The sequence below is a fragment of the Crocodylus siamensis genome, chromosome 13 (assembly GCF_052110815.1).
Source record: "Crocodylus siamensis isolate JL-2025a chromosome 13, ASM5211081v1, whole genome shotgun sequence".
Lineage (NCBI taxonomy): Eukaryota > Metazoa > Chordata > Crocodylia > Crocodylidae > Crocodylus > Crocodylus siamensis.
In genome coordinates this window covers 28,513,639-28,539,727 of record NC_143407.1, presented here as the reverse complement: position 1 = coordinate 28,539,727, position 26,089 = coordinate 28,513,639, and the positions used below count along the sequence as shown (strand labels likewise).

General features: G+C 48.1%; 1 protein-coding gene and 1 non-coding gene across 5 annotated transcripts in view; both read right to left on the bottom strand.

Annotated features, from left to right (window-relative positions):
* CRCP (CGRP receptor component) overlaps window positions 1-24,622 on the bottom strand; it is a 45,959-nt gene extending 21,337 nt beyond the window's left edge. Inside the window, exons 1-5 of one of the 4 annotated variants that reach the window (XM_090025281.1) lie at window positions 24,553-24,592; window positions 20,473-20,509; window positions 18,217-18,726; window positions 11,189-11,287; window positions 6,544-6,638 (exon numbers count right to left, since the gene is read on the bottom strand). In XM_090025281.1, the coding sequence (XP_089881407.1) occupies window positions 6,544-6,638; window positions 11,189-11,287; window positions 18,217-18,378 (356 nt within the window). In that variant the 5' untranslated portion in view covers window positions 18,379-18,726; window positions 20,473-20,509; window positions 24,553-24,592. Of the gene's footprint in view, window positions 1-6,543; window positions 6,639-11,188; window positions 11,288-18,216; window positions 18,727-20,472; window positions 20,510-23,470; window positions 23,912-24,110; window positions 24,505-24,552 lie in introns of those variants that run through there. The other 3 variants (XM_090025284.1, XM_090025283.1, XM_090025282.1) reach the window with 3 other exon arrangements.
* A 15-nt stretch (window positions 24,623-24,637) lies between these two features.
* TRNAG-GCC (transfer RNA glycine (anticodon GCC)) lies at window positions 24,638-24,708 on the bottom strand. The gene has a single exon. It is a non-coding gene; the product is annotated as a tRNA-Gly (tRNA).
* Window positions 24,709-26,089: the final 1,381 nt, after the last annotated feature.

Below are 26,089 nucleotides of genomic sequence, written 5' to 3'. Positions count from 1 at the left end.
GCATTCCTCACAAAATGAAACAAAAAAAAGAGTTACAAAAGCATTATTCTTCCTTAACTGACAGGGTTTTTCAAGTTAAGAAGAGCCATCAAACTCAGTCCATTCTCCTGAAGGCAGAATAGCATCAGCCCCAGTAAGAGAATATTTCAGATACTAAATGGACTCTACCTTTGAACTCAAATAAAAGGCCAATGTTAATGATCTTATTTACAAACCAACTGTCCTCCTCCAGGGTTAAATCTGAGATAGAAAATAGGTGGCTAAAAAGAGACTCTCCCTCCTCTTCTACTACTCAGTGAGGAAAGAGAAGAGAGAGTCTGGAGCTCAACCCTCCCTGCCCCTCTTCTCTCCCAGGGAAGAAAGGTCATCACAACAGGAAAATTCCAAGATCTTGAAAGCAAATGTTAATGCTCTTTTCCTCTTGAAAGGAAGGTCAGGTATTCGGGGAATAAGCTAGAATACATTTCAAACGTGGTTTTTTTTGTAAGAACAAAAATAAAATGTAATTTAAGACCCCCCCAAAGAAGGTGAATGATTAAAGCTGGTAGGTTTCCCATATTCTTAGCTCAAAGCAATAGGATGGAGTTGAAATTGTCTTGGCTGAGATCCCAGAGGGTAGCTCAAGATTTCCTTGGAGGTATTAATGTTTTAATCATTTGAACATAAAATGTATTAGTTGGTAATTGCTAACCATAGGCTTTCCAGGTCTTGGTGAAAAGGGAAAAAGTGGCTGCCAGATGGGCTTGGGTGAATCTGATCTGGACTCTGGAACAGATTAGAGGAAATAAATATGTCAAGACCGTTGCAAAAAGAAAGTCTATTTCATATTTTGTAAATTGTATGGCAAACATCCCTTACACTGGTACAAACAGAGCTGGTCACTTCTTTACAAAGCAACAAGGATATTAACTAAGTAACTAAGGGAAAAGTTTTCAAAGATCCTTAAGCGCCCTCTTTGCCTAAGTCTATTTGGGTTCCAGAAGTATTTAGGCATTTCCTTCCTTCCTCCCTCCCTCCCAGAGAAGAAATTGAATGGGAATATCATTCTGGTCTATCTTGTGGTATCCTATCCATAGGAAAAAGAGCGGGCACGGCATGCCAGAAGAATTTTGGAATCCCTATTAAGTAGACCCAGTGAGTAGCACTTCCCTCTCCTTCTGCATAGACCTGATGGCCCAGCATGGTGTTACATGGAAGAAGCTATCCTTTGAATGAGCTGTACAGTAATGGAATTTAAGATTTTAAGGTTAACAGAGCTCCCCTGACTAACAAAGCAGAAGAGAATCAGTGTTAATCCTGAAGTTTTGGTCCAGTTCCAACTCAGACAGGAACACTAGAATACACTGCGTACAAGATCAGATGACTGCTACCAGCTGGAAGTACAGAGACAACGGCACTCCCCACGTGTGTCAGAGATGCAAGTTCCTTTTATGCCAGGATGAGAGAGATTCAGGTCCCAGAGGCACCACAATGCCCACTGGTGGCCACACAATTCCTACCGCAGCTTTAACTGTAGAGGTCCTCACCTCCTTTACTTGCCCAGCTCTCTCTGGGCCAGTTGGGACCGCCATACCTTTGCCTCAGTCCCTTCCACAACCACCAGATAGTTCATCAACAGCCCACTTGGGCTATTGCTTCTGTCCCCAGGCCTATCTGTTCCAGGACCTGCTTCACCCCACTCAGGCGCTGGGCCCCTGGCCCCTGTTCCCAGACCTCTCTGTCTGAAGGTCTGTTTTGCTCCTTTTGGGCTGTGGTCTACTTGCTAGCTGGGCTTCAAGCACCCTGGACCTCCGCTCTCTGACACCCTTCTCCAGGCTATGGGCTCACCCACTCCTGTTCCCAGGCCTGGTCTGTTCCTGGGCTTGGTGCTGCTTACCCCAGCTCAGCAGTTATCAGGAGCCGTGCTGCCAGGAGCTCCTCTTTCATTGGCACTCAGGGGCAGACTCCCTGGTTGGCCCCTGCCACACCTGCAGGCTGCTTCTCAGGCAGCCACTGTCTCTTACAGTGACAGAAGCACCAAATGCCCTGTCACACGGGACCAAGTTAGGAAAAGTATGATTTCTTTAGGGAATGTTTGTGTCTAAGAATACACACAGAGTAATTTGTTTCCTCTGGAATGAAGAGGAAGTGCTTAGAAGTAAGCAATCATTTGTCAAAAGTTGCATTTGAAATAGGAAGGAAAAAAAAATCAACCAAACAACAACAAAACCAAAAAAAGCTACTGTAAACCTGGGGGTTACAATAGACCAGGAGCTGAATATGAGCCAATGGTGTGCTCTTGTTGATAAAAAGGCCGACAACACAGTGGGTGCATCTATATGTGCAATTAAGGTGAAGAAATAAACTCCACAGCACTTTGAGCCAGAGTAAACTGCTCCTGGGTGCAGCATCCAAACGTGTGCCCAGGACAGCAGCAATTTGAGTTGGGGCAGAGCATGCCTGGGCTGGCAGCAGGTACAGGGGGATATCCCCAAGCTCCAGCATTGGGCGGCAGAGGGGCTGGCTGGGGCATGAAGGTTCAAAACCTGCAGAGCTGTGTGGCTAGGCAGCAGCCAGGAGTCTGGTCCCAACATGGTCACCATCTACATGGGCATTTCAGTGCAGGTAAGTACTCTGTCATAAGACAGTACTGTCCCCGACAGCACTATCCTACAGCAGAGTTAATTAATTTACTGTGCTCCAATACCTGCTCACATGTAAACTGTGATGCTTTACTACAGAGCTACTTGGTCAACTCTGCAGTAAAGTGCATGTGTAGATGCACCCACTGGACTGTATTAACAGGATTGTCACTTGCAAATTCTTCCACTCTGTTCAGCACTGGTGAGGCCTCACATACAGCACTGTGTCCTGTTTTGGGCACCACGCTTCAAGAAGGATGTGGACAGATTGGAAGGAATCCAGCAAAGAAACAAAAAATGATTAGGAGCCTGGGAAGCAAGACTATGAAAAAGCTGAAAGAGCTACGTTATTTAGTTTGGAGAAGAGAAGACTGGGCGGGGGGTGGAGGTTTGATAACAGTCTTCAAATACCTGAAGGGTAATTACAGAGACGACAGAGATGGGCTTTTCTCCATGATCATACAGGACAAAACTAGGAGCTTCAGCAAGGGAAATTTAGGCTGGAGATGAGGAAGACCTTTCTGACTATAAGGCTGGTCAAACATTGGAAGAGGCTGCCTAAAGAAGTGGACTCTCTATCCCTAGACATTTTCAAGAGCAGGGTAGACAGGCACTTGCCTTGGATAGTTGTCAGAGATGATCCTGCCTTCTGCAGGGGACTGGACTAAATGACCTCTTGAGGTTCTTTCCAGCCCTACTTTCCTATGATCTCCTTGGGGACGGAAATTACTGTTTCCATTGTTTTTTAGCCTAAAATGTATGGCAGGCCTCACTCACTTTGAAGCATGGTACAGGAGACCAAGGCATTTCAGGAATGGCAAATGTCCATCTGTACCAATCTCAAGCAAAAGAAACTGCCTTAAAGGTTTAGTAAGCATGAAGGAGACTGGTCACACCTTCCACTCTGAAGTCCCTGATGAGCTTGCCAGAATTTATAAGAGACTCAGTCTGTTCTCCAGGTGTTGACTCAATCAAATCAAAATAAAGCTCCTAAAAATCACAGAAATTGCACATTTTATTGAACAAAGACCCCAGAGGGGAAGCATGAAAATATTATTCTACTGAATATTAAATACAAGGAATAGTTACATCCGTGACTCAAAAATTCAGGCAAGAATAATCTGCTGAAGCTTATACTTTCCCAAGATCTGCTTGGGGACCTAATTTATATACAACCTCATTATTTATGCCTATTCTCTGAAATGAAGCCATCAGTATTTTTTTTGAAGAAGTTATTTCTGCTGAGAACAGCATAAAATGAGTAAGCTCATTCTGAGTGACTCAAAATGATTTTTTTTCACCTACCTATTTATTTCATAGAAAATGCATACCAACCAGAATCAGTCTGGGAGAAAACTGTAGCAAATTTAACATCCATGTGAATAAATATATATGCATGTAGGCATTCACAGAAAAGAAGGAAAAGGTGGTTAGGTAAGGATTTTAATTTTGACAGAAAATGCTTTAAAAGTGTTCAGCAAAAGCAACCAGGTTATACATTCTAGAGGTGCACCAATATATTGGTCCCATATCAGGTCGGCACCAATAAAAGGAAAATTAACATTATCACTATTGGCTTTTTTGGCTGGTGTAGCTGATAATGTTAACCAATAAATATAATATGCCTTCTGGTGGGGGGGCCGCCAGATGCAGCTGCACACATGCATGTGGCCAGGAATGCAGCTAGGCAAAGTGGAGAGCAGTGCCCTGGAGGAAAGCCTGTGGAGGGTGCGGCAGGGCTCAAGTGGTGCCTGCCACTTTAAGAGGAGCCAACAGGATGTAGAGCAGCCAGCAGGTGGGCTCAGGCCCAGTTAGGTGGTCACCTGATGGCTAAGAGGTCGCCTGATTGGAGGAGGGCTAGGCAGCCAGGGTATAAAACCAGACCCAGGGTATAAGACCAGCTGCATCTGGGGAGCTGAAGGATGAACATCACCTGGCCTAAGGATTGCTGCTCCTGGAACCCCTGGAGGCTACGGTAGAGGAGGATCATCTCTGACAGCTATCCAAGGCAAGTGCCTGTCTACCCTGCTCTTGAAAATGTCTAGGGATGGAGAGTCCACTTGCTGCTCCTGGAACCCCTGGAGGCTAGGGTAGAAACTATGGAGTGAAGGAGGTTCCTTCTGATCCTGGGTAAGACCTAAAACTATACCCTGCTGGGGCTGGGTGGTGTGGTGGGGCTGTCAGTGGCAGGGCAGTCTCCAGGAAATGCCACACCTGTGCCTCCCCAGTGTAAGGTAAGGACAGGGCGCTATAAAGCCTCAGCCTCCACTGCCTTGTGGGTGCCCATGGAGGGGACAGACTAAGGGAGCACACACCCCAACAGAAAAGCCACAGGGTTGGGTGATAACACAGAGGCCAAGAGGGCCCAAGGCCTGAGAGACAAAGTGGAAATTATGGGCAAGACCATGGGGGCCAGGAAGCCCTGAGGTCCAAGGTTGGTGGGAATCTGCCTGAGTGGGCCAGGGACTGGAATCAGCCCAGTGTGTGGAGTGATAGGCCTGACACCCTGTTATAGAGTAGGGCCTGAATTGGGAGACCTGAAGGTCTGTGACAGGTCAGGACCAAGCTGGAGAGAGGAAGCCCGAAGGGCTGTATGGAGTAGGGCCAAAGGGAGCCTGAAGGGCCATACAGAGTAGGTCAGAGTGCAAGTGGCCCGTGGTGGGGTAAGAATAAGTGTGACCCAGAGAAAGGGGCAGCATGAGTAAAACCCAGTTATGAGGCACGTGTAGGAAGCCCAACACAGGGACAGAGTCCAGCTCTGGAGAGGGCTAAGTGAATGTCAGTTGTTTGGAGGACATCTGCAAGGCATGGGACATGTTATTAAGGAAGATCAAAGACGTGTAATTGGCCCAGAATACCACCGTTGCAAGTGGGCAGCCTTCTGCATTTTATATCATTTTAATTTACATCAAGGCTTGGCAGGTGAGTGCAAGGCAGACTGCACTAGACAGGCGGCAGGATAGTGATGGACCTGGCCCCAAGATGGCCCCCCATCACAGGGGAAGCGCTGTGGGGTAGGGAAGAGGTGTTTGTGTGTGGGAGGCAGAGCAGATCAGGGCCCCCCCTGTGATGGAGAGAGTGGGACAGGGGCTGCGGACGCTGCCCAGCCAGGGCGGTGAATGGGACCTGAGGCCAGAGTGGGAGTGGGACAGAGCTGCAATCAGCTTGTCTAGAGGGCATGGGGAAGGGAAGGGTAGCTCCCTGACACAGCACAGGCCGCCTGCTGTGGGCCTGGGACTCTCTGCTGTGCTGCCTTTTCCTCAGGGGCCCCGTGCTGGCTGCATGTCCCCTGCCCAACCAGCCGTGGAGGCAGCGAGTTGTGCCTCCCACTGCTGGGTGGGCAGGGGATGGCTCCTGATGGAAAGCCAGTAGAGCAGAGAGTCCTGAGCCTGCAACAAGCAGCCCACATCCGCCTTTGCTCTGCTCGGCTCCAGTTAAAAGCCCCCCCATGCTTAAAAATGGTGGTGGCAGTGCCTGAACTAAAGCTTATTCGCCAAGCTTTAGCTCAAGCGCCCTGCCACCATTTTTAAGCTTCAGGACACTGATCCCCTGGACAAGCCACCTGCGGCTCTGTCCCACTCCCTGTCCTGGCCCCAGATGCCATTCACCACCCTAGCTGGGCAGCACCCCCAGCCCCTGCCCCACTCCCTCCCTCACCATGGATCTGCCCCACCATGGCCCTTCCCTCTCTCACCCCCCTACAGACTAACCTGCAGAGAGCTGCTCTCCACACTGCCAGGTTGCATTCCTGTAAATCAGTTGTTGGATCAGTATCAACAGATGTGCCTGGTTAATGATCAGCTATTGGTATCAGTCAAGAAAATCTTTATCAGTGCACCCCTCACAAATTCCTTTTACTAAGGGCCGTTTCTGAATATTCTCATGCACTCATCCATGTACTCAAAAGGGAATCTTTACTTACTTCGTTAGTTTATGACCTTTCATTGCTGTGAGGAAATCTCTTACAATTTCAGGACTTTGGTATCTGCATGGTGTTTTGGATATGTATTTTAATGTCTGCAGAGGGTAAGAAAAGATACGTTACCATTTGTAAAGCAAAAATAAATGTGGAGTATCAAATATCTATGCAGAGAATTACTTGCTGAAAAGCCTCTTCAAACCTACTGAAAGAAGTCTGAATAGTGACCGTCATGAACCCCACAATATCTTGAGGTGTTCATGGGACACCATGCATGTTTTTTCTTAAGTTTTGTTTTACTGATAAGGCGTGCGAGGTGATATAGTATAACACCTATCAGTGGTATTAGGCTGCATTCAAGCATATAACCCTTATGCTTGTAGACATTGTAGCGTTTGATATAAAATGTATTTCTCATATGCCATCACAGGGCCTGAATCGCACAGTATGATAAGGGTTGCAAGGTGTCACTTGCTAAACAATGAGTTTCTTTCGCATCTGGGAGGGACTCAAAATCTAAATGGCTGAAGAAAAGTAAATTTAGAAAATCAGTATCCAACATGGGTGTGTCAAAAAGACAGAGATGTTTGCCAATGTGGTCCAAGACACTTGACCACAGGTCCTTCCAGATAATGTCAAAATTAATTTTAAAAGGAAAGACCCTAGCTTGAATATTGTCTGGGACCAGCTTATTTTAAGAAAGGACATTTCTCACAGTGGGGAAATTAAGTGAGAAATTAACGTCTTTAGGATCTGTCCGAAGGGATGTAAACACTCCCCGGGTCATAACTGGAGCAGAAAAGACTTGTAGTCTGGTAAACACACATACCCTGCGGTGAGAGGGGCACCCTGATTGAGAACCACAAGTATAGAGCACCTCAAGCCCTTGTTCAAAAAGAAGTACCAGATTGCTTTCTTAAAACAGGATTGAAGAGCCTTATTCTATTCATCCCTAAAACTGTTATTTTTTCCAAGATTTTCCAGAATTCAGTGCCAAGGGTACTTTCATTTCCAACTCATAAATAACTAATTTAAGTTCCACTGCGGTTTTCATTCTTTACAGCTGGAAGTGTACTTCAGTCTGCATATTTAGCACTGTTTTCTAAAACCCCAGAATTTATGCATACTACCGTTAAAAAACACAGTAAGAATTTTGTAGTCATTATTCAGAAATGCTCATTTTCTACCTCTGTTAGATGATTAATTTTCCTGCTGTTTGTCTTTTGCACTGACATTAATTAACTTCAACTAATCTTTGCAAAGCATTTGCTTTTTTGTTTAAAGAATGAGGATTCAAGACGACAGATAACACCATCTTGCAATTTTGCATGAGCCCAGCCTTCTGACTATAAGGAAAAGTTGATCAAATGGTTTTACTTTTATTTTTAAAGAAGCCCAATCAGATTGTAGTTTACAGTCACCCTTTTAACTTGAAAAAAACACAAGAATCTTTCTGGATGTTGTTTGAACTAACCGCAAAATAAGAGCAAAGAGGATCACTAAGCTTACAGGAAATTCCTGTTTTCTCTACCAAAAGAGAGTAACATTTACTAACTTCATCATTAACTGTAAAAGTTACTGGTCCAACTGTTTCAAACGTAAAGTGTTGATCTTTACCTGATACTTCTTCACAGCAGTGTACCTAGCTCTCACTGAGACTACAACTGACAGATGCTCCACCCATTAATAGGATTTCAAATATGATGAACCAGCCCACCCCGGGTGCATAGCATGTGTGTGCATTGTGCTGTATGGCAAACATGGATTTCTTCTCCTGAGGAATCTATGCATTACTTGTGTACTGTGCCATGAGCATAACTAAATAAGTATCTTTTTATATGGGCATTTTTGTCGTAGAAATTCTTTAAAACAAAAATCTATAATAAAAAGGGCAGAAAAGAAAGAAACGAGGCAATATTTAGCCAAGAGAAGATAACTAACTGGTAGGGACGAAATGTTGTTTCCAAGATTCTTTAGGATATGACAAATAATACAAATATAAGACATTACAAAATAGATCTATTAAAAGCAACCTTCCTAACTAAAACTTGATTTTATCAACATAGAGAGATTCGGCCTTCTTCCTCTCTACCAAAATGATAAAATATTCATTGCTTGTGTTCCTAATGATTATCTTAGGGGAATTTGAGCAATATTTTAATGGAGTAATACACTGAGCAACTATTTTCTCAAAGTATTATGATGATTTGTTTTTACTTGTAAACCATGACTGATTGTGGTAGAGGAGAAAATTACTAATTGCCTATTAAAATACTATAGTCTATAGCAGAACCCATGGCTATTTAACTTTAGACATTTTATTTTCCAAACTCAGCTATTTATGTGCCGTATTCCAGGGTGTACAAGTCGGGTTTTGAAGCCCAATTTTTGTGTCTTAAAAAATCAAGCTTGACTTATGCACTGTAGCACGATCCCCTGTGAACAATGCTCCTGGGCTGCGCCACCCAAGTGCTGAGGCCGGTGTCGCTCACGGGGGTGAGGCCATGCCAGCCAAGCACCTGACCCTGTCTGCTGTGGGCAGCCAAGCCTGGAGCCACTCTCAGGGATCAGGGCTGAGTTCAGTGCTCAGCAGTGCCACTTGCAGAGACCAGTGCCACTTGCAGGGGACAGGGACAGGGACAGGGTTGGGCTCAGATGAGCTTGGTGCTCAGCTGACGAGTCCTGGGCTGCACCAGTGCCGCTTGAAGGGGATGAGACTGCGCCAGCCAAGCACCAAGCCCAGCACCATGCCCGTCTCTGTCTCCTGCGAGCAGTGCCACACTTGGTACTTGGCTGGTGACATACTGCTCGCAGGAGATGGGGACAAGGATGGAGCCAGGGCTGGGCTTGGCCGACTCAGCCCCATCCCCTCAGAGCAGCACCAGGCTCGTAGGGGATGGGGCTACGCCTGGTGAGCGCTGAGCCTAGCCCTGTCAGCTGTGAGCTGTGCTGCCAAGCGCCGGGCTCAGCACTCAGCCCCAACTTATACACTGTGCCTATGAAAATCCTAAATTTTTGCATCGAAAATCCAGGGTCGACCTTTACACTGTGAAATATAGTAATTTTAAACCAACTAAAAGTGCCCATCATCATATTATGGCCATATCTGAATGCAAGCACCATTTAAATAAGCTAGTTCCAACTACTGTAAGGTATACCCATGTACAAGGCTTATTAATATGTATTCACAACAAACAGAAACAATCCCATTATATCAATACTGATATAATGATATGGTCATACTTGCTTAATATTCATATATTTAGCAGGTACACTTAGAATTAACATTTCCCTTTTGCCTGACTCTCCTATTTACTTGAAACAACTGAGAAAGAGACTACAAATCTCAGTAAAGATTTGACCAGGATTTGGAAAATGTCTGTTTTACTGAAGCTGCAGTTTATAACTTTGTCTTTTCAAACAAAGACAGAACTAAAACTCAAAAACCCAGGACCAAACCATATGTGCCTGAGTGGTCCTACTACAGTCGATGGGGGACTACTCATGGAAGCAAAACAAACTAGATTTAATGCAATATTAACCATGGTTCACTAGCAGTCCAACTATGCATCTTTTAAGTAATCGAATCATCAAGGACCCTGATCTTTCTCTGTTTAAAAAATCCCAAATTCTCTGATAAACTATCCAAAATTCTCTGACTCAAAAACCCAAAATCTGTGTTTTTCCACAATTAAAATGAAATACCTCCCCCTCTATATATAATCTATATCTATATTGATATAGCTATATAGAGAGACTCACACCATCAGGGCCATGCACCAAGCTTGGTGCAGGGCTGGTCTGGGCCATCACGGGCCAAACTCCGTACAGCCTGAACCAGCCCGCACCATCAGGGGGCAACCTCTGACATGGCATGGGGGCAGTCTGGCAGGCCCACTGGTGATACATCAGGGGGAGGGGGAGGGGCACCTGCCTGCCCAGATTTCTGTGGGGTGGAGGGCATGGGGCTGCAGCCTGACTGAACCGGCAGCCTTGGTGCTGCTGCCATTGCGAGCCGCTGTCACCACCCTAGCTGGGCTATACCCTCAACCCTGTCCCTCCCTCCCACGCCAAGCCACTGCCACCCCAGCTGGGCACTGCCCCAAGACCCAGCCATAGCCCAAGCCACAGCAGGATGAGGCAGCCTGCCTGCGTGGCCCCAGCCCCAGCCAATGGTGCAGGCTGGGTCAGTTAAAAGGTAAAGCAACAAACGATTTGCTCTACAGCTCATGTTTTAAATAAGCCAACTATTGTGGAAGTACAGGTTCAAAGCCAACAAAGTTTACTTTCAGCCTTAAGAGATTATGAAGCTTGCTGTACTAAGGTCTTCTGAACAGCTCCTTACACGCCAGAGCCACAGTGTCTGCTCCAAACACTAAAAATCCTGTGGAGGCATTTGGCCTGGTGTCATTGGTCAAAGTTATTTATCTCCTCTCTCATGATGAGCAGAAGTTAGCTGGCGCTTCCTAGCTCAGAGATAGCTACTTCTCAGCAATTTGAAATCTTTAGGGAAGAAAACTTGTATTATAAGCAGGAAATATTTACTGAAGTTCTATTAAGCAGAGGACAAATTCCTAGATAAACTCTGCCTGTGTAAACGTCTGCCACTTTACACTGAAGTGCAAAACAACTGTGTAGCTCTACTCACCTCATACATGATAGTGTTCAGATTTTGTTGGCCAGATCTCTGTTTGCTTTTTCCACTTTCTTTGCGTTGTTGTTTCAGATCAGTAAGTAACTGAAACACCTAAACAAAAGGCATGTTTTACTGAGTTACTCCAAAGTATTTTTCATTATTTTCAATTTTTTTCAAAATATTATCAATATTTTCTACGGTAATATTATGACATTTTTCAATTACGATCAGCTAAGCAACAGAGATTATGCTACCCCTTTATTGACGGACTTGGAGATTAAAAGGGTAATGGAAAACTTCATCGGTGTTATTCTTTGCATATGATCATTCCAAATTCAGGTAACTAGTAACTAAATGAGTACTATGAAACTATAAATGATATTGAAAAAAAGATGTAGGAATTATTGGACCACACTCTACGTATATTTTAATGGACTATCAGCACTTGTTGAAACTGTACAATTTACTGATGATGAAACTTAAGTGATTTGTCCACGATCACAAAGGAAATCTTTCACAATAGCAGGGACAGAACCCAAGTCTCCTTACTCACGGATCATTTTTATTGCAAAGTATTAGCTTGACAGTGACAGGGTAAGACACTTCCATCAAAATGCAACAGGAAGGAAAGATGGAGCAAAAACTACGGAAAGGAAAATAAAATCCTAGTTTTAGAGGAGTGTGCATATGGAAGAGAGCTACAGACGTGCTCAGAATGCCTACAGCTGCAGATATTGCTAATCCCGTCCTGTAAAGAATTAAAAAGCTGCATGGGCCAAGAGAACTATGCTGAGAAAGGGAAATGGGGAATGAGCAGTCTCATCAGTAACTCCATTTTCCACTTCTTTTCTCACTCAGCACGTGTGGGTACATTTGGAACTATAAAAAGATAACGGGACTCAAGTGAAGACAACAAAGACGGAGAAACAGACAAAGCGTATTTTTACACGTCTTCTAGGGGTGGGGGGTGGGGGCTCTTTAATCAAAGTAGCTCTGAAAGCCACTCTAAAGCACCGCCACGTCTCCTTGCATCAGCGTCCCCGTGTTTAGAAATGGCAGTGGAGGCGCCTGAACCAAAGCTCATCGGGAGAGCTTTAGTTCAAGCACCCTTGCTGCCATTTTTAAGCATGGGGATGCTGATACTTGAGACGCAGGAGGCTGCTGGAGCACAGCAATTGCCACACTCCAGCAGACTTAATTAATCAAGTCTACTCCGACGCGCTGGTGTTCCAATGCGTCTGAGCAGCCTCTGCGCTCATTTACAGGTGCCCAATGAATTTTTACGGTATACAAATGATCTCTAATGCATAAAATCACAAGTCCAGTTCTACAAAGTGGACCAGGCTCTTACTTAACACAAAGACCTCAAGAAGTTCTCAATACAACAAATACATCCCATACCCTAGTTTCTCCCCAGTATTCCTGCATGTTGAAAAGGAACACAAAGTAGTAGTGGAAAGACTGGATTTTTCAAGATACCATTACTTCATTACTTGCTACTTTCTGTACTGAAATAGTAGATTTAAAAAAAAGAAGTCAGCACAAAGTAAAACATGAAGCTCTGATTTAAATAAAATCACAGATTATTCTCTGTTTCTTGAGCAAAACTGTTCCTTCTAGTTATCTCATTAAGTTCTTCTAAAGTGTGCTATATGGTGTACTTTGCTCTATTCAAACATATGTGGCTCAGAGGACATCAAAACTTACTTTGGAACCAGGGTAGAAAGGCTGTATAAGTCTGGAACTTCAGCAAGGAAATCATCTTGAGGAAATATTTACGATTTGTAAAGCATTAAATTCAGTTAAATTCCTAACTACAAAATCAAGTCATCACATAACCTCATATAACCTGGGGCACCTAAGAAAATGGCATGCTCTTCTCTTCTCACTTCCAAAAAGGCATCTTCTCTTAGAAGGCTGCAAAGGTGGCTCAGTAGGGCTTTGTCTTCACAAGCTGTTTTCTAACCACATTAGCAGTCATACTCCCTGCATTAGCAGACATGAACTTGCTGCTCTCTCGAAGGACTTACTGTGACTTGCCATCACATTTCAGAACTACACGCTGCCTTGCCTTTACCATGAATTCACCATATGGTGAGAAAATACATTTTTCCCTAATGTGAAAAAAAGACACCAAAGACTGTTAAAAGCACTGCAAAGACTTAAAGGACTTAGGAGCTTATTTATTTTGAGTAGTACCGTCTTCAATTTATTTAAGCATTTCAGCAAGTCCCGGGCTCCAGGCTGATAGTGTATTTGTGTACATAAAATTACATAAGAAATAACAGCACTGCTGTCAGCAGCCATTTGAGAAAACACCTGGAATCGTTTGCAAAGAACTCCTACTGTTCCAATTCATGTACCTCTGGAACATTAATGAGGATCCAGGATATGCTAATATTTTTGGCCAGGTATACCCCTAGCCCCTGGTTCATGAAGCCAGATCATCTAGCCTGCGGGACTCACCAAGGGTCTAAAAATTTGGTGGCAGGGGAACAGTGGCAAGTAAAGCCTCTCCCTTGCTGCCAAATTTCTGGACTGGGGGCAGCCCTGTGGGCTGGACAACATGGCCCTGCACACTACACTGGGCATGCAGAGTGGCACAAGGCTGATCTAGGCAGCACATAGCACAGGGCCACTCGGGGCAGCACAGAGCTTGATCCCAACACACAGGGTTAGGCAGAGGCAGCATGGGGCTCGATCTGGCCCATACCACCCATCTAGTTCACAGGGCCAAACAAAAGGTTGAGCAACAGTGCTGTTAGCTATCTATTCATTTCCATCTTAAACGTGATTTAAAAATGCATTATTTTGATTCTACTTTTCATTGCAACAAAAATGGCAAATTGAAGGATTTGGATTGTATGAACAGTGTGATTGCTAAATAAAGGCACTAGCCCAGGCTTAAAGCTGGCATAAAAGAGTGCAAAATGAGGCCCCTGATTAACACTACACATAACAAAGACAGAATCCGGGAAATCAATTTAAAAAATAAGAGAAAGAAAGGAGAGAAGAGCAGCTTTAAAATGGCTGATGGTCTGGATGCTGGCTCTCTTGCATTTAGATGTGCACGTGCATGCACACATACACACTGCTATCATTTGATTGTGTGTGTCTTGGATTGAATCCTGTTCATCTTTATCATGAAAGTAGTACTAAATGACTTTTATAAACGTTTAAAGGAAAAAAGTAGCAGTACAACAAAGGACAGCCCACACAGGGGCCCAGGTACAACAGAAAGAGCCTGGGGCTATGGCCCGCAAGGCCTGCCCTCACAGTCTACAAACAAAACATCCAGTACAACCTCAACCCACTAAGACCCCTGCCGGTACCCCAGGAAGGGGCAAGCAGTATCACAGCGCAAGGACCAAACAGCCACCCTCGACACTGCAGAGCATCCGCTGAATGCCCCAGTGGTGCCTGGAAGGCTGGTACTGTCTGCTAGAGGACTGCATGCTCGAATTGCAGTGACAAGCACGCCTGGACCATGAACCGAAAGAGTCACGAGACATCATCAGAATTGGTCCCAGCAAGCCAGTTCCTGCAGCTCTTGAGGATGGCCATCTTGGCCTGGCCAAGCAGAAAGTTAGCCAGGCAGATAACACCCCCCCACCCCAGCCACCAAGTATGAAAGGGAAAACAAAAAGGGAGCCTCTGAGAGGTCCAAGTCCAGCACCTTGAACAAAGCGCCAAAGGTAGCAAAGAGCGGCAGCAGCCGGGGGCACCCAAGGAAGGCGTGGAACAGATCTGCCTCTACCCCCCCCCGGACAGAAGGGGCAGGCCACTGACACAGTCGGATCCATGTGGCGGATGAGCGTGCTGGTGGCCAGTATCCCATGCAGCAACTGCAACTGGAGGTCACTGGTCCTTTTGGCAATGGGCAGCATATAAAGTGAGCGCCACGTTGGGTGGGCTGGCGTGACTGCCGGTGCCACTAGACGCCACCGTGTAGTGTCAAGACAACTGTCAAGGACGTGGGAGTAGCAGACACGAATCAACCACATGCACAGGGCCTTTCAGGGGAGCACATTGAAGTGAACCCCAGCATCGCCATCAGAGGCATGGGAAGAGCCAGTAAAGTGCTGGGCCCACTACCCAGGTCACTATCAATGGCTGGCACAACAGGCAGCAGTGGAAAGTGTTCACCTGGGATCATCCCCGGCAGGGATGACCCACCATGCTCAGAGGTGGTTCTCCAGGGCGGCCGCTGCCTCTGCTGGGAGGGTGGCCCGCATGTCCCCTGGGAGGCAGGTGGTGGAGCAAACCGAGTACATGCCCAAGCAGGCAGCCAGTGCCTCAGCCTACAGCCAATCCGACCAGGTCATGTCAAATGGTGGCTCAGCTGGACAGCATGCAATTGGATGAGAGTCAGCAAGACTATCAGAGCCAAGACTCAGCAGCCTGTGCCACAGGGCCAAGTTGTAGACAAGGGGCTCCTGCAGCAACTGTGGAAACCACAGCTGCCTGGCTCAGGGCTGGAGGCAGAAGGCAGACTGCCAGGCCTGCACCATGCTGCAGTAGGGCTGGAGGATGCACCAGTCCAAGAGGGCAGGATACAAGAGAAAGAGCCCTCGGTTGAACCCGAGGTCCCCCACCCACCACAGAAACATAGGCCAGCTGTTGCCAGGGGAAGGGGGGCAGGGGACTCCTCACAGTAGTCTCTGGAGGCCCTGCAGGCAGAAAGCAGCTACCCTGCCCCCCCAAGTCAACCAAGCCCTGGCCTTTCTTGGCCATTGGCAGACAGAGAACAGCTCGGAGGAGCCAATGGAACCCATCCCAGAAAAAATCCACAAACAGTCTCTACAGCATGTCAAGTAAGTCTCGCGGGAGTGTCCAACACAGCACACTGGTGCCATAATGTTGTGGCTGCCAAGTCGTTCACAACGAAGACCCGTCGGTGGTAGAAGATGCCGGGCAGGCACCAGTGCCATTGCTGCAGACACGCCTCCACCTCATCACTGACATCCATCCCAATTCTAGTCAGGGAAGACAGATGGTCAAAGGAACACTCCTAGGGCCTTAAGGCCCTTGAGACACCAGGAGAGACCTCCAGGCAGGTCCAGGGTGAAAGAGGTCGGCCCAAGCACTGAGCAGCAGGGTGTCACTCTTGATGCAGTTGATGCAAGCTGAAGAGGCACACTCATAAGCATGCTGACAGTCACCCAATGACCGGACATCACCCTGGGTACCGAGGAGGATGGTCACAAGCTGTGGGCGGGTAGAAGAGGAGATGACATTGTGCCAAAGAGAGGCGAACAGTTAGCAGGCAGCCAGGGATGACCTCTTGGACTACCACCGTATCAAGCATCAGCTGTGGCAAGAAGACGAATGCGATCTCTGCGCTGAGGGAGGTGCCATGACTCAGGAACATGTGGCCTCTCCAGGCAACATGCCAGTCAGCCTGATCGGCTACATCAATATGTGTTTCCTGCAGGAAAGCTACATCCAGCCGTTTCTGATGCAGGAAAATCAGAGAGCTGTCCGCTTCCCAGGATCTCTGGAGCCACTGACACTCAGAAAACTAAAAGCCGTAGCAGCCATGAATAAAGGGTGTAGAAAGGGGGACAGGCAAGGCCAAAAGAGCAGAGAGAAGTACCAGAAAGGAGGAGGCACACAAGACAAGAAAAAAATGGGCCTACAGCTCGCTAGCTGAAGCTTCCTGCAACAGGCACCCAACATCATCCGCGAGCTTGCTTAGGTGAAAGCTATAATGCTGCAGGCCCAGGGTGGAGTGCAGCATCACTACTGTGGCCTTAGCAGAAAGCGCAAATGTCTCAAGTTCTGGGAACCATTTATGAATACGCTGGGCAACTTTCCAGCAATGCTTGGTCTGGTCAAGAAACTCAATGAGGCGCTCAACAGGGTAATCAACATGGAGGTTCCTCAGAGGCAGGAGCAGGCTCTACCACTGGGATGGAGACTATGGTCGGGGGGGTCGCTTTAGCTGAGTCGGGGACGCCACTCCTTGAGGCAGGACTTCCCTCAATTTGTCCTCAGAGGCAGAATCAAAATCCAGCCTCAAGGAGGAAGAGAGGTACACGTTACGCACAGAGAGTCGCCAAGGCCTGTGGGGGTATGTGTCCCCTCCCCAGGACTCCCAGCATCAGGCCCTATGGCAGCAGCATCCTCCAAAGGGCCCTCAGAGGTTGTATTAGTCCCTGAACAATTACAGGGGAGCCCTCCTGGGCTGGAATATCCCTCTCTTGGAGCCGCTTGTGGCTCCCAGAGGGCCCATTTTGACATAATCAGGCTCAGGGAGCTGAAAGGTGAGGGGAGGGCCATCGGATCCACCCCACTCCCAGGCCTGGGGGAGATGCTGAGGAGGCAGGCAGAGACAGGGGATCCCACTTGCTAACCCTAGATCCCCCTGAAGTGGTGGGAAGGTCTTAAGGGGTTGACAAGGCCTTCTTGTAAGACTCCTTCTGTTGCTGGGAGGTCCGCCCCACAGCAGAAGGAGCCAAAGCCTCTCCTGGGGGGAAGCAAGGAGGAGCCCCAAATCCACTCCCGCAGAGCCACCTGTCTCTGAAAAACTGGGGAGTGGCTGGAAGGTAGGAGCATCCCCACCACCCAACGAGGCATTCGCACCAGAGGTAGACGAACCATCAGGCGCAGCCACAGGTGGCTCTGCTGCAACCGGCTTCTTCCTCAGGCACTGGGCAGCCACAGCAAAAACATGCGATGTCCCCAACAGTGAGGTAAGCCTCCTAACACTGCACGTCAATCATGAAAGACGGGGAGTGGGGCAAACCCCAACCCTCCCAGGCAAGAAGAACATCTGCCTTTTAAAGGACAGGACATGCTGGAGCTCAGGACTGCCGCTGCCAAGTGGCAGTCTACGGACAGGCCCCATTACCATGCCATAGAGATGCAGGCGGTTGGTGAGCTCATCGTCCAAGAGAAATGGTGGAGAGGAACACTAGAGGCTACCACCTGTCTAAGGGTGTCGCGATGCAAAACACACCCCTGACAGTCACACCTGCTAACACAACATCATGCACCAAATCAGCCGAGCTGAGGAAAATTACGGGGTCTGAACTCACCCGGTCAGCATAAAGGATGTTTCTGAAGCCTACTAGTGCACCCACAGCAGAGGCGCACTCCTCCACCCCAATGAAGGAAGGGGCATGAAGTCGGACACCAAAACTCAAGTCCAAAGGGGCAGAAGCCTCAGCAGTGGACTGCTGGGAGCTGCCTTCAGCCATTCCAGCGAGAAAAGGGTTAACTATGCAAGGAACCAGAGGGGTCAGGGATGGGTGGTCATCTAGCCAACAAGGAACAAAGAAACTGGAAAAAACAAAGAAACAACAGATGAGAGGAGAAAGGTAAGGGATATATCAGGAGGAAAAAGGGAAAGGAAGAAAGCAACAGAGCAGCCACAGCGAGAGAAGAGAAAAAATTAAACCGGGAGGCGGGGGGTTAGCAGCAAGAGAAAGGGCTGAAAACGATGAAAAAAGGCAAGAAAAAGTAAATAAAGGCACAGGGCTATGGTGAAGAAGGGGTCAGACTGTCACAAAATAGGCACAAGCTCCCAGAGGACAGAGGGAACACAGCTGTTGGCGGCCATTTAGAAAAAGACAAAAAAAGAGAAAGAAAAGAACAAACATGAATAGGTCTGTGATTCTCAGGAGAGTCATGAACTGAGTTTGAACCAAACCCTCTCACTGCCTTTGAGACCAGAGCACTTGCTGTAAGATGAAACTAGCAGTTGGCAACCTGCAGCCAGACCCAGCCTGAGAAGCCTTTTGATCTGGTCCTTGGACACAGGGCTTCGGTGCTGTTCCGTGGCAGGGACCTTAGTAGCAGTTAGGGGTGCACCGATAGAGGATTTTGGGGCCGATGGCCGATTTTTAACGAGCCATATCAGACAATACTGATCTGATTCCGATATGCAGGCAGGCAGCATGGAAAGGGGCAACTGGCTGGTAAGTCTGCTGCAGAGGAAGAGGATCATGGCCCCTACTATAAGGGAGAGAGTGGGGCTGGGGCAGGGGTAGGGGCAGGCACTGCACAGCTAGGGTGGAGCAAGGGACAGAGCCACTAGCGGCTTGTCCGGGTGGTGTGGGGAGGGGGCAGCGCTGCCAGAGGGCATGGGGGTGCGTGTGCCCCAGATCTGCGCACAAGGCGAGGGTGGGCACCAGGCTCTTCCCAGCAGGAGGCTGGGCAGAGCTACACTCGGGACAGGCAGTGGCAGCACTGGGAGAGGGCGATAGGGAGGCTGCAGCCACCCCAAAATTCGCTGTAGCCCCCCCAGCCTCCCTCCCAGCACCACTGCCTGTCCCGAGCACAGCCCCAGCCCAAGCCCCCCCACCAGGAAGAGGTCAGCGCAGTCCCGGCCCCAGCCCACAGCAAGCCTGTCCTTGCCCTGTGCGCAGATCCGGGGGCAAACACCTGCCATGCCCCCCTGGAGTGCATGCAGCAGTGAGAGCTGCCACCCTCTCCCTACACCCTCCAGACAAGTCACTTGTGGCTCTGTCCCCCACTCCACACCAGCTGTGCAGTGCCTGCCCCAAGCCCTGCCCAGCCCCACTGCCTCCCTCACCTCAGGGGCCTCCATCTGAGCCCCCATGCCCCTTCCCTCACAACAGACTTACCAGCCAAACCCAGCCGCTCGCCACACTGCCGGGCTGAGCTCCTGGTCGCCTGTGTGCTGCGCTGCAGCTGCGCGGATGCATGGGGAATTATTGGCCACATCAGCCAAAAAAAGCCTGGACTCGATGATCTCCCGAGGTCCCTTCCAGCCCTAATGTCTATGAAATCTATGAAAGCCAATATCTGATACAGTCAGTTTTCCTTATATCGGTGCCAATCTGATATGGGACCCGTGTATTGGTGCACCTCTAGTAGCAATCACTTTTCCTGTGCCAGCATAGGAAAAAGCAGCAGTAGTGGGCACTTTCCCCATGCCAGTGGCAGGCACTTTTCTGGTACTGGCAGAGGAAGAAGCAGCAGCAGTAGATGTGTTCCCCATGCCAGCAGCAGATGCTTTTCCCATGTCGATGTGGGGAGAAAAGGCTGTGGCAAGTGCTTTGCCCAAGCCAGAGGTGAATGCTTTCCTTGTGCCCATGCAAGGAAAAGCAGTGGGACCAAGTACAGGGAAAAGTGGCCATGGCAGGCACTCTTCCCATGCCAGCGCAAGGGGAAGCAGCAAGTGGTGCGTGCTTTTCCTGTGCCTGCCATGGGACCTTCCTTTGTCCGTCTCCCTCTGACTTGAACTGTGTCAATATGACCTGCAGTCTTAAAAAACTGCTGATCACTGCATTAAACTCTACTGAAAATTAGGGTACAAGTAAACTTACCTCAAAGTTACTCAGCAATGCAGCATTGGCATCTTTCCTAAAAAAGGAATAAAACATATGTTTCAGAATATTTTGTATAAAAAATTTTAAAATCACCATCTTCCTCTACTAACACTAGAAAGTAGAATTCGTTAAATTCAGGAATTTTTTTCTAATAAAATTCTCAGGATCACAATTTTGTTAATTCCTCCACTGTTTCTGGCTGTTGCTGTCTCTGGCAGTCATGAATATTTTACACACCCTAACTATGGTTATTACTATTAGACAAACTATCGGTACAAGAATATTTGGCTCAATTGATCCACAAAGTAGTGTTTAACTTGCTCAGCAAAATCCTCTGAATTGGGACAGCCTACTGACTGATTTACCATTTCAATTAACAGCCCGTTCAGTTATTCCTTGCTCCCTAAAGTTTTGCCTGAATAAAGTGATGCACAAAACAATAACAGAAATCTACTGAACGGGTAGATACAGATATATAGATAATGTATACAAACACACATACAGGTAAGAGAGGTCGATATATGTATCTATAACTATGCACGCACACACATACTCTATAGTATGGGTGGGCAATAATTTGGGCCAGAGGGCCACTTACAGAGTTTTCGTGAGCTGTTGTGAGCCAGGTCAGCAATCACCCCCACCACCAACAGCTCACCAAAACTCCCTAAGTGACTCCATGTTGGGCCAGGCAGCTGAGATGGAGCGGGGCAGGCAGAAAGTGCCATCCATGAGCAAGACAGGTGAGCGGGTCCAGGGCTGGGACTGGGGGGATGTGACAATATGGACAGAGCAATGATCTGCTCCCACGCACCCCTGCAATGGGTGCTGGTTCTGTGGGCAGGGGCCTGGGGGAGGCAGACTGCACCTCTGCCCCGGGCCCCAGCCCTGCTCTATCATGGCCCCACAGTCCTGAGCAGGGAGTGTGGCCAGGTGGATGGGATGGGGCCACAGGTGAGTGGGGACCAGCATCCAGGAGCTGGACGGGCAAGAGAAGTGGGATCCAGGATCTTGGGGCAGTGACAGTGTGAGGCCAGGAACTGATGTAGAACTGCAATCTGCTCCCCACACACCTCTGCCTGCGGAAACAGTGCCCACTGCAGGGATGCGCAGGCAGCAGATCAAGGCTCTGCCCCAGGCCCAGGCCCTATTACTGCCCTGTGATCCTGGCTCCAGCCTGGCCCTGGCCTTGCCCACCCGTGCTGCTCCTGGACACCGCTCCCCAGCCGTCTGCAGCCCCATCCCCTCCCCTGGCCGTGCACCCTGCCCACATGGGTCCCACCACCTGGGGTGGGCCTGAGACAGATGGGTCAGGATTCCTGGGCAGTGAGGCTGGGTTCAGTGGCAGCCAGAAGGAGCTGCCAGGAAGTGAGTCTGCCCCTAGCCGGCTTTGCACCCTGGGGGCAGCAGGACCAGCCGCACATGCCACAGCCTGGGCTGCTCCCCGGCTGCCCCCCACCATCCCCCAGACTGTCCCAATTAAGCAAGAATCGCTCTTACTTATTATTGCTGGATTGAACAATCTGAGTAAAGTGTATTTCTGAATTAAGCATGCTCCTGTTAATTAGACTAGAAAATATGGTAATTTCATATTTTCAAGCAAATACAACTTCTGTAGGACAAGCAGCGAGAAGCTGGCCATATATCCTGAGAACAATGCATTCCGCTGAGCTACCAGACAGTTACCATACAAAGGGGGAGAAAAAGGGCTTTTCTCAGGTCTGCAACAGCACATAAAAAAAGCAAAATGCATGGTCAAGCACCATCAACTGTTGAATAGCACTGTCACATTCATCACAGTCAAACATGTGAATGCCTTCCAAACGTCCACAGGTTCTATCATTGTTTTTAAATGAAAGGGACCTTGTAAAATACGCTGAGATAAACTTAAAATTCCAATTAGCTGATTCTAGTGAAACTTCAGCAAGTGAGCTCACACACGCATCAGTTTCCATTCATGTTTTACAAGCCATATAGCTTTTGTAGTTTTGTTCTTAGGTAAACACAATTCTTTGAAATCTGCATTCAGCCTATCTCCACAGAAATCCCTATGCACTGAGGATAGTCTTTGTTTTTTGGAAATAATAGCGCCATGGAAGAATTACATACAGATTCTTTCCATTAAAAAACTGAGAAGATCCTGGACTGTACATTCATTCTGTGCTTGCCTGCTGAATCGGTGGTTTGTTTAACTGTGATTTTAAACTATGTTTAAATCAAACGTGGGTTTGTTTTTAAAATGGTAAACCTCTACAAATCAGGACCTTTTTGGACCACAAGTGCTTAAACTCTTTTTGTACCGATTCACAGCAAACAGAAACACATCCAGTTGTCAAGTCGTTACTTAAAAAATTAAGTTTTTACTAGTGGGATTGTTTATTGCTAAGGGTATTGGGGAGATACAAATGTATTATGGCTACAAAGTCCTCTTGCTGTTCAGTACTTTGTCAAGCTACGAGGATTTTAAATGAAATAATATACCAAATATTATGGCCAGTGCGCTTATTCAAGTTGATTTGCATCATTACAAAAAATTGGCAAAGCAGAAACAGACTTCAGTTTTTATGTCAATCCGCACCTTCTTATGAACGTCTGAACAACCAACTGACTTGAAAGAAAAGTAGGCATGTGATATATCAGCATGCAGTTTATTTTTATAGCAATTCTAATTTTGGGTTTTACATCAGTTATCTACACAGAGCTCTTAGCTGTAACAAGAGTAACCTGTAAATGGAAAAGGAAAAAAAACCTGACTTCATACCTCTTCCGTAAATATATTTTAGATTCCTTTGAAAAAATTTCATTGCTCTTATTTTTTTGTACCTTAACTACTGAGATCATCTTCACGTACTACAGATTCATCTCATCTTAGTCCATAAGAGCCATTCTTTTAAAATATACTTTTGAATACAATCGCCATTGTAGGCTCCTATAGAAAATTAAACAAAAATGTTCCATTTCTAAACCAAACATCAAGAATTTTTTTTTTACTAACTGTTTTTTCCCTTGGAACTTCATTTTGTTATCTTTGGAGATTTCTCTCTCACAAGGAGCGCCGACTTTAAAAGACACGGAAGTATTTATCCGGCCCAACAGCACTGACAGATCCACGCTACGTTTGACTGCCACAACCACACTGCAGTCAGTCCTGCATCCGGGTCCGTCCACAAGCAGCTCCGTGCTGGAGGTGAACCTAACGTCCCAATCCTGCCGTCTTTTAGACGCACACTTATTACCCTGATTTGCTCCACTCAGATCAAGGGGGCTACTCAGGGTTGAATCATAAAAGAAAGTGAGGGATGGAAGGGACCTCAGGAGGTCATAAACCCCTGCTCAAAGCGGGACCATCCCCAACTAAATCTTCCCAGTCTCTCCAGGCCTCAAAAACCTCCAAGGATGGAGCTTCCCCTACATCTGGGTAACCTGCTGCAGTGCTTCACCACCCTCCTAGTGAGAAAGTTTTCCCCAATATCCAAAACTCAGTAAGTGGCATTCACTTCGCCCAAACTTCCTCGCTGCAATCGCTCCTTCATCCGTCAAAACTTCAGGTGAAGTTTCCTACAGGCACAGAGGTCCCCGGTTCACAGCAACGCGAGCCCCGTTTCCTCTAGTTTCCATGTTTTTTAAAAAGTAACCTTTTCATAGACATCGTTTCCTAGACACGAGGGGCTGGCAGGGACCTTGCGGGGTCAAAGCCCCGTTTTCTGACCCCGCCGTCGCATTTACAAATCAGTGCCGCGGGGACGGGGACGAAGACGGGACAAAACCAGCGGGGCTGAGGCGTGCGCCGAGCATCACCCCGGCCCCGAAGCCCCCGGCCACCCCCTGGCATGGCCACGATCCAGCGAGCACTCAGGGTTTCTTCGGGGGCCTTTATGGTGCCGCCTGCACCGCGCGGGCTTGCAAATCTGCTGCTCAGCCAAGAGCACGCGCACGTCCAGGCCGTTTTTCCCCGGGTGAAAAAAAAACAGCCATTTCGGGAGGGAAAAGGAATCACTCCCCACCCGGGGGCAGTTTTGCTCTGAGAGAAAAATAAAGCTCGGCTATCCCGGCCCCTTCCCCCCGCGCGGCCCTTACACATCCATGGCGCCCGCGCCGCGGCCCGGGGGAGGGGGCGGGGCGGAGCGCGCGGGCCGCCGGGAAAAAAAACGGCAGGCGCGCTTGCATTGGCCGGGAATCGAACCCGGGCCTCCCGCGTGGCAGGCGAGAATTCTACCACTGAACCACCAATGCGGCCGCGGGAGCGCGGCTCCGTGCGGCTGCCTGCGGGCCTCCGCGGGCCCGCCCCGCCCCGCCCCGCTCGCGGGCGCATGCAGGCCTGCCCTGCCCTGCCCTGCCCTGCCCTGGGGCCGTGCAGGTCCGCCCTGCACCGCTTGTGGGGCTGTTGGCGCACCCCGAAGCCAAGCAGGCATGCCCCAGCATTCACCAGCTGGGGTTGTGAGTGTCCCAGCCGGCTTCCGCTGGGATAATAAAAGGGAAGAGTGACTCAAGTAATAGAAAACGGACTCCAGGCCTTGCACATGCAGCGTGTCGCCATCACCTGTGCAAGCAACATGAGCCCTTATAGCAAGTCCTCTTCTGGGTGCCACCAGGCATTTCTTCCTAAAGTGCTTTTACGGGTCTCATCAGCCGACGCAGGGATATTCCACCTTCTTCACTAACCTCCCACTCGTTATAATCTCGATATGTTGTATTACAGTTTGCATCAACCCCGCTTCATCCCAGAGAGAGCGAGCGCCACTCTTCTCCGGACGCAGCTGAGAATCCCTTTGGCTACAACGGCCTTGCCTGTGGCCGTGGGATGGGCCTGTGCAATGCAAGAAACTCCTTGTGTCCTCTGAGTTTGGGGCCGTGGGATTACTTGGGAGCCAGCACGTAGCCATCGAGCCCTAACGACCCGGGGGGGACCCAAAATGGTATTGTCTCTAGAAGAGTCAGCCTCTTTCATCAATGAAAGGACTGAACTATGAACCACCACGGTCATACCCCAGGAGCCACCGCAGTCATTGCACAGTGACGGCGATGAACAAACGCCCAGCTCAACAGACAGACTCCAGAGAGAGCTAGTCGCCTTTGTTTGTTCATGTGATTCACTGACCCTAGCACAATATGGCCCAGACCAGCAGAGCAAAGCCCTGCAATACGATACCACGTGCCCCTGCTTTTTTATGCTTAGCATCTCATTTGTCTTCCGACACCAGTTAATTATCTGCATCTTAGCTGATATCTTTCTTAGGGCTTCGTTCCAGAGCTCCGCTATGCACTTCAGCCGCTGGGCTCTGGAGTTCATTCACAACCAAAATTATCACTATGCTCCACACAAACGACTTTCCAAAGAGAAGATGCAAAAGTAGCGCTTAGCCCAGGTATCTCAGTTTTTAATTACTGTACTTCTGATCGGACTCAGCGGCTTGGGATGTGTACATTAGAGTATCCATAGGGAATGCAGACATGGAATTTTCTAAATGTGCAGCGTATAAACATTTCAAGCATAGGATTGTGATTGTTACCACTAAGGCTCAATGAGAGAGGAGCCTTGGTATTAGCTGCTGAAAGCAGGGGACATAGTAACTGCTATGGAAAGCAGATCTGCAATGTATCTATTCTTTGTCAT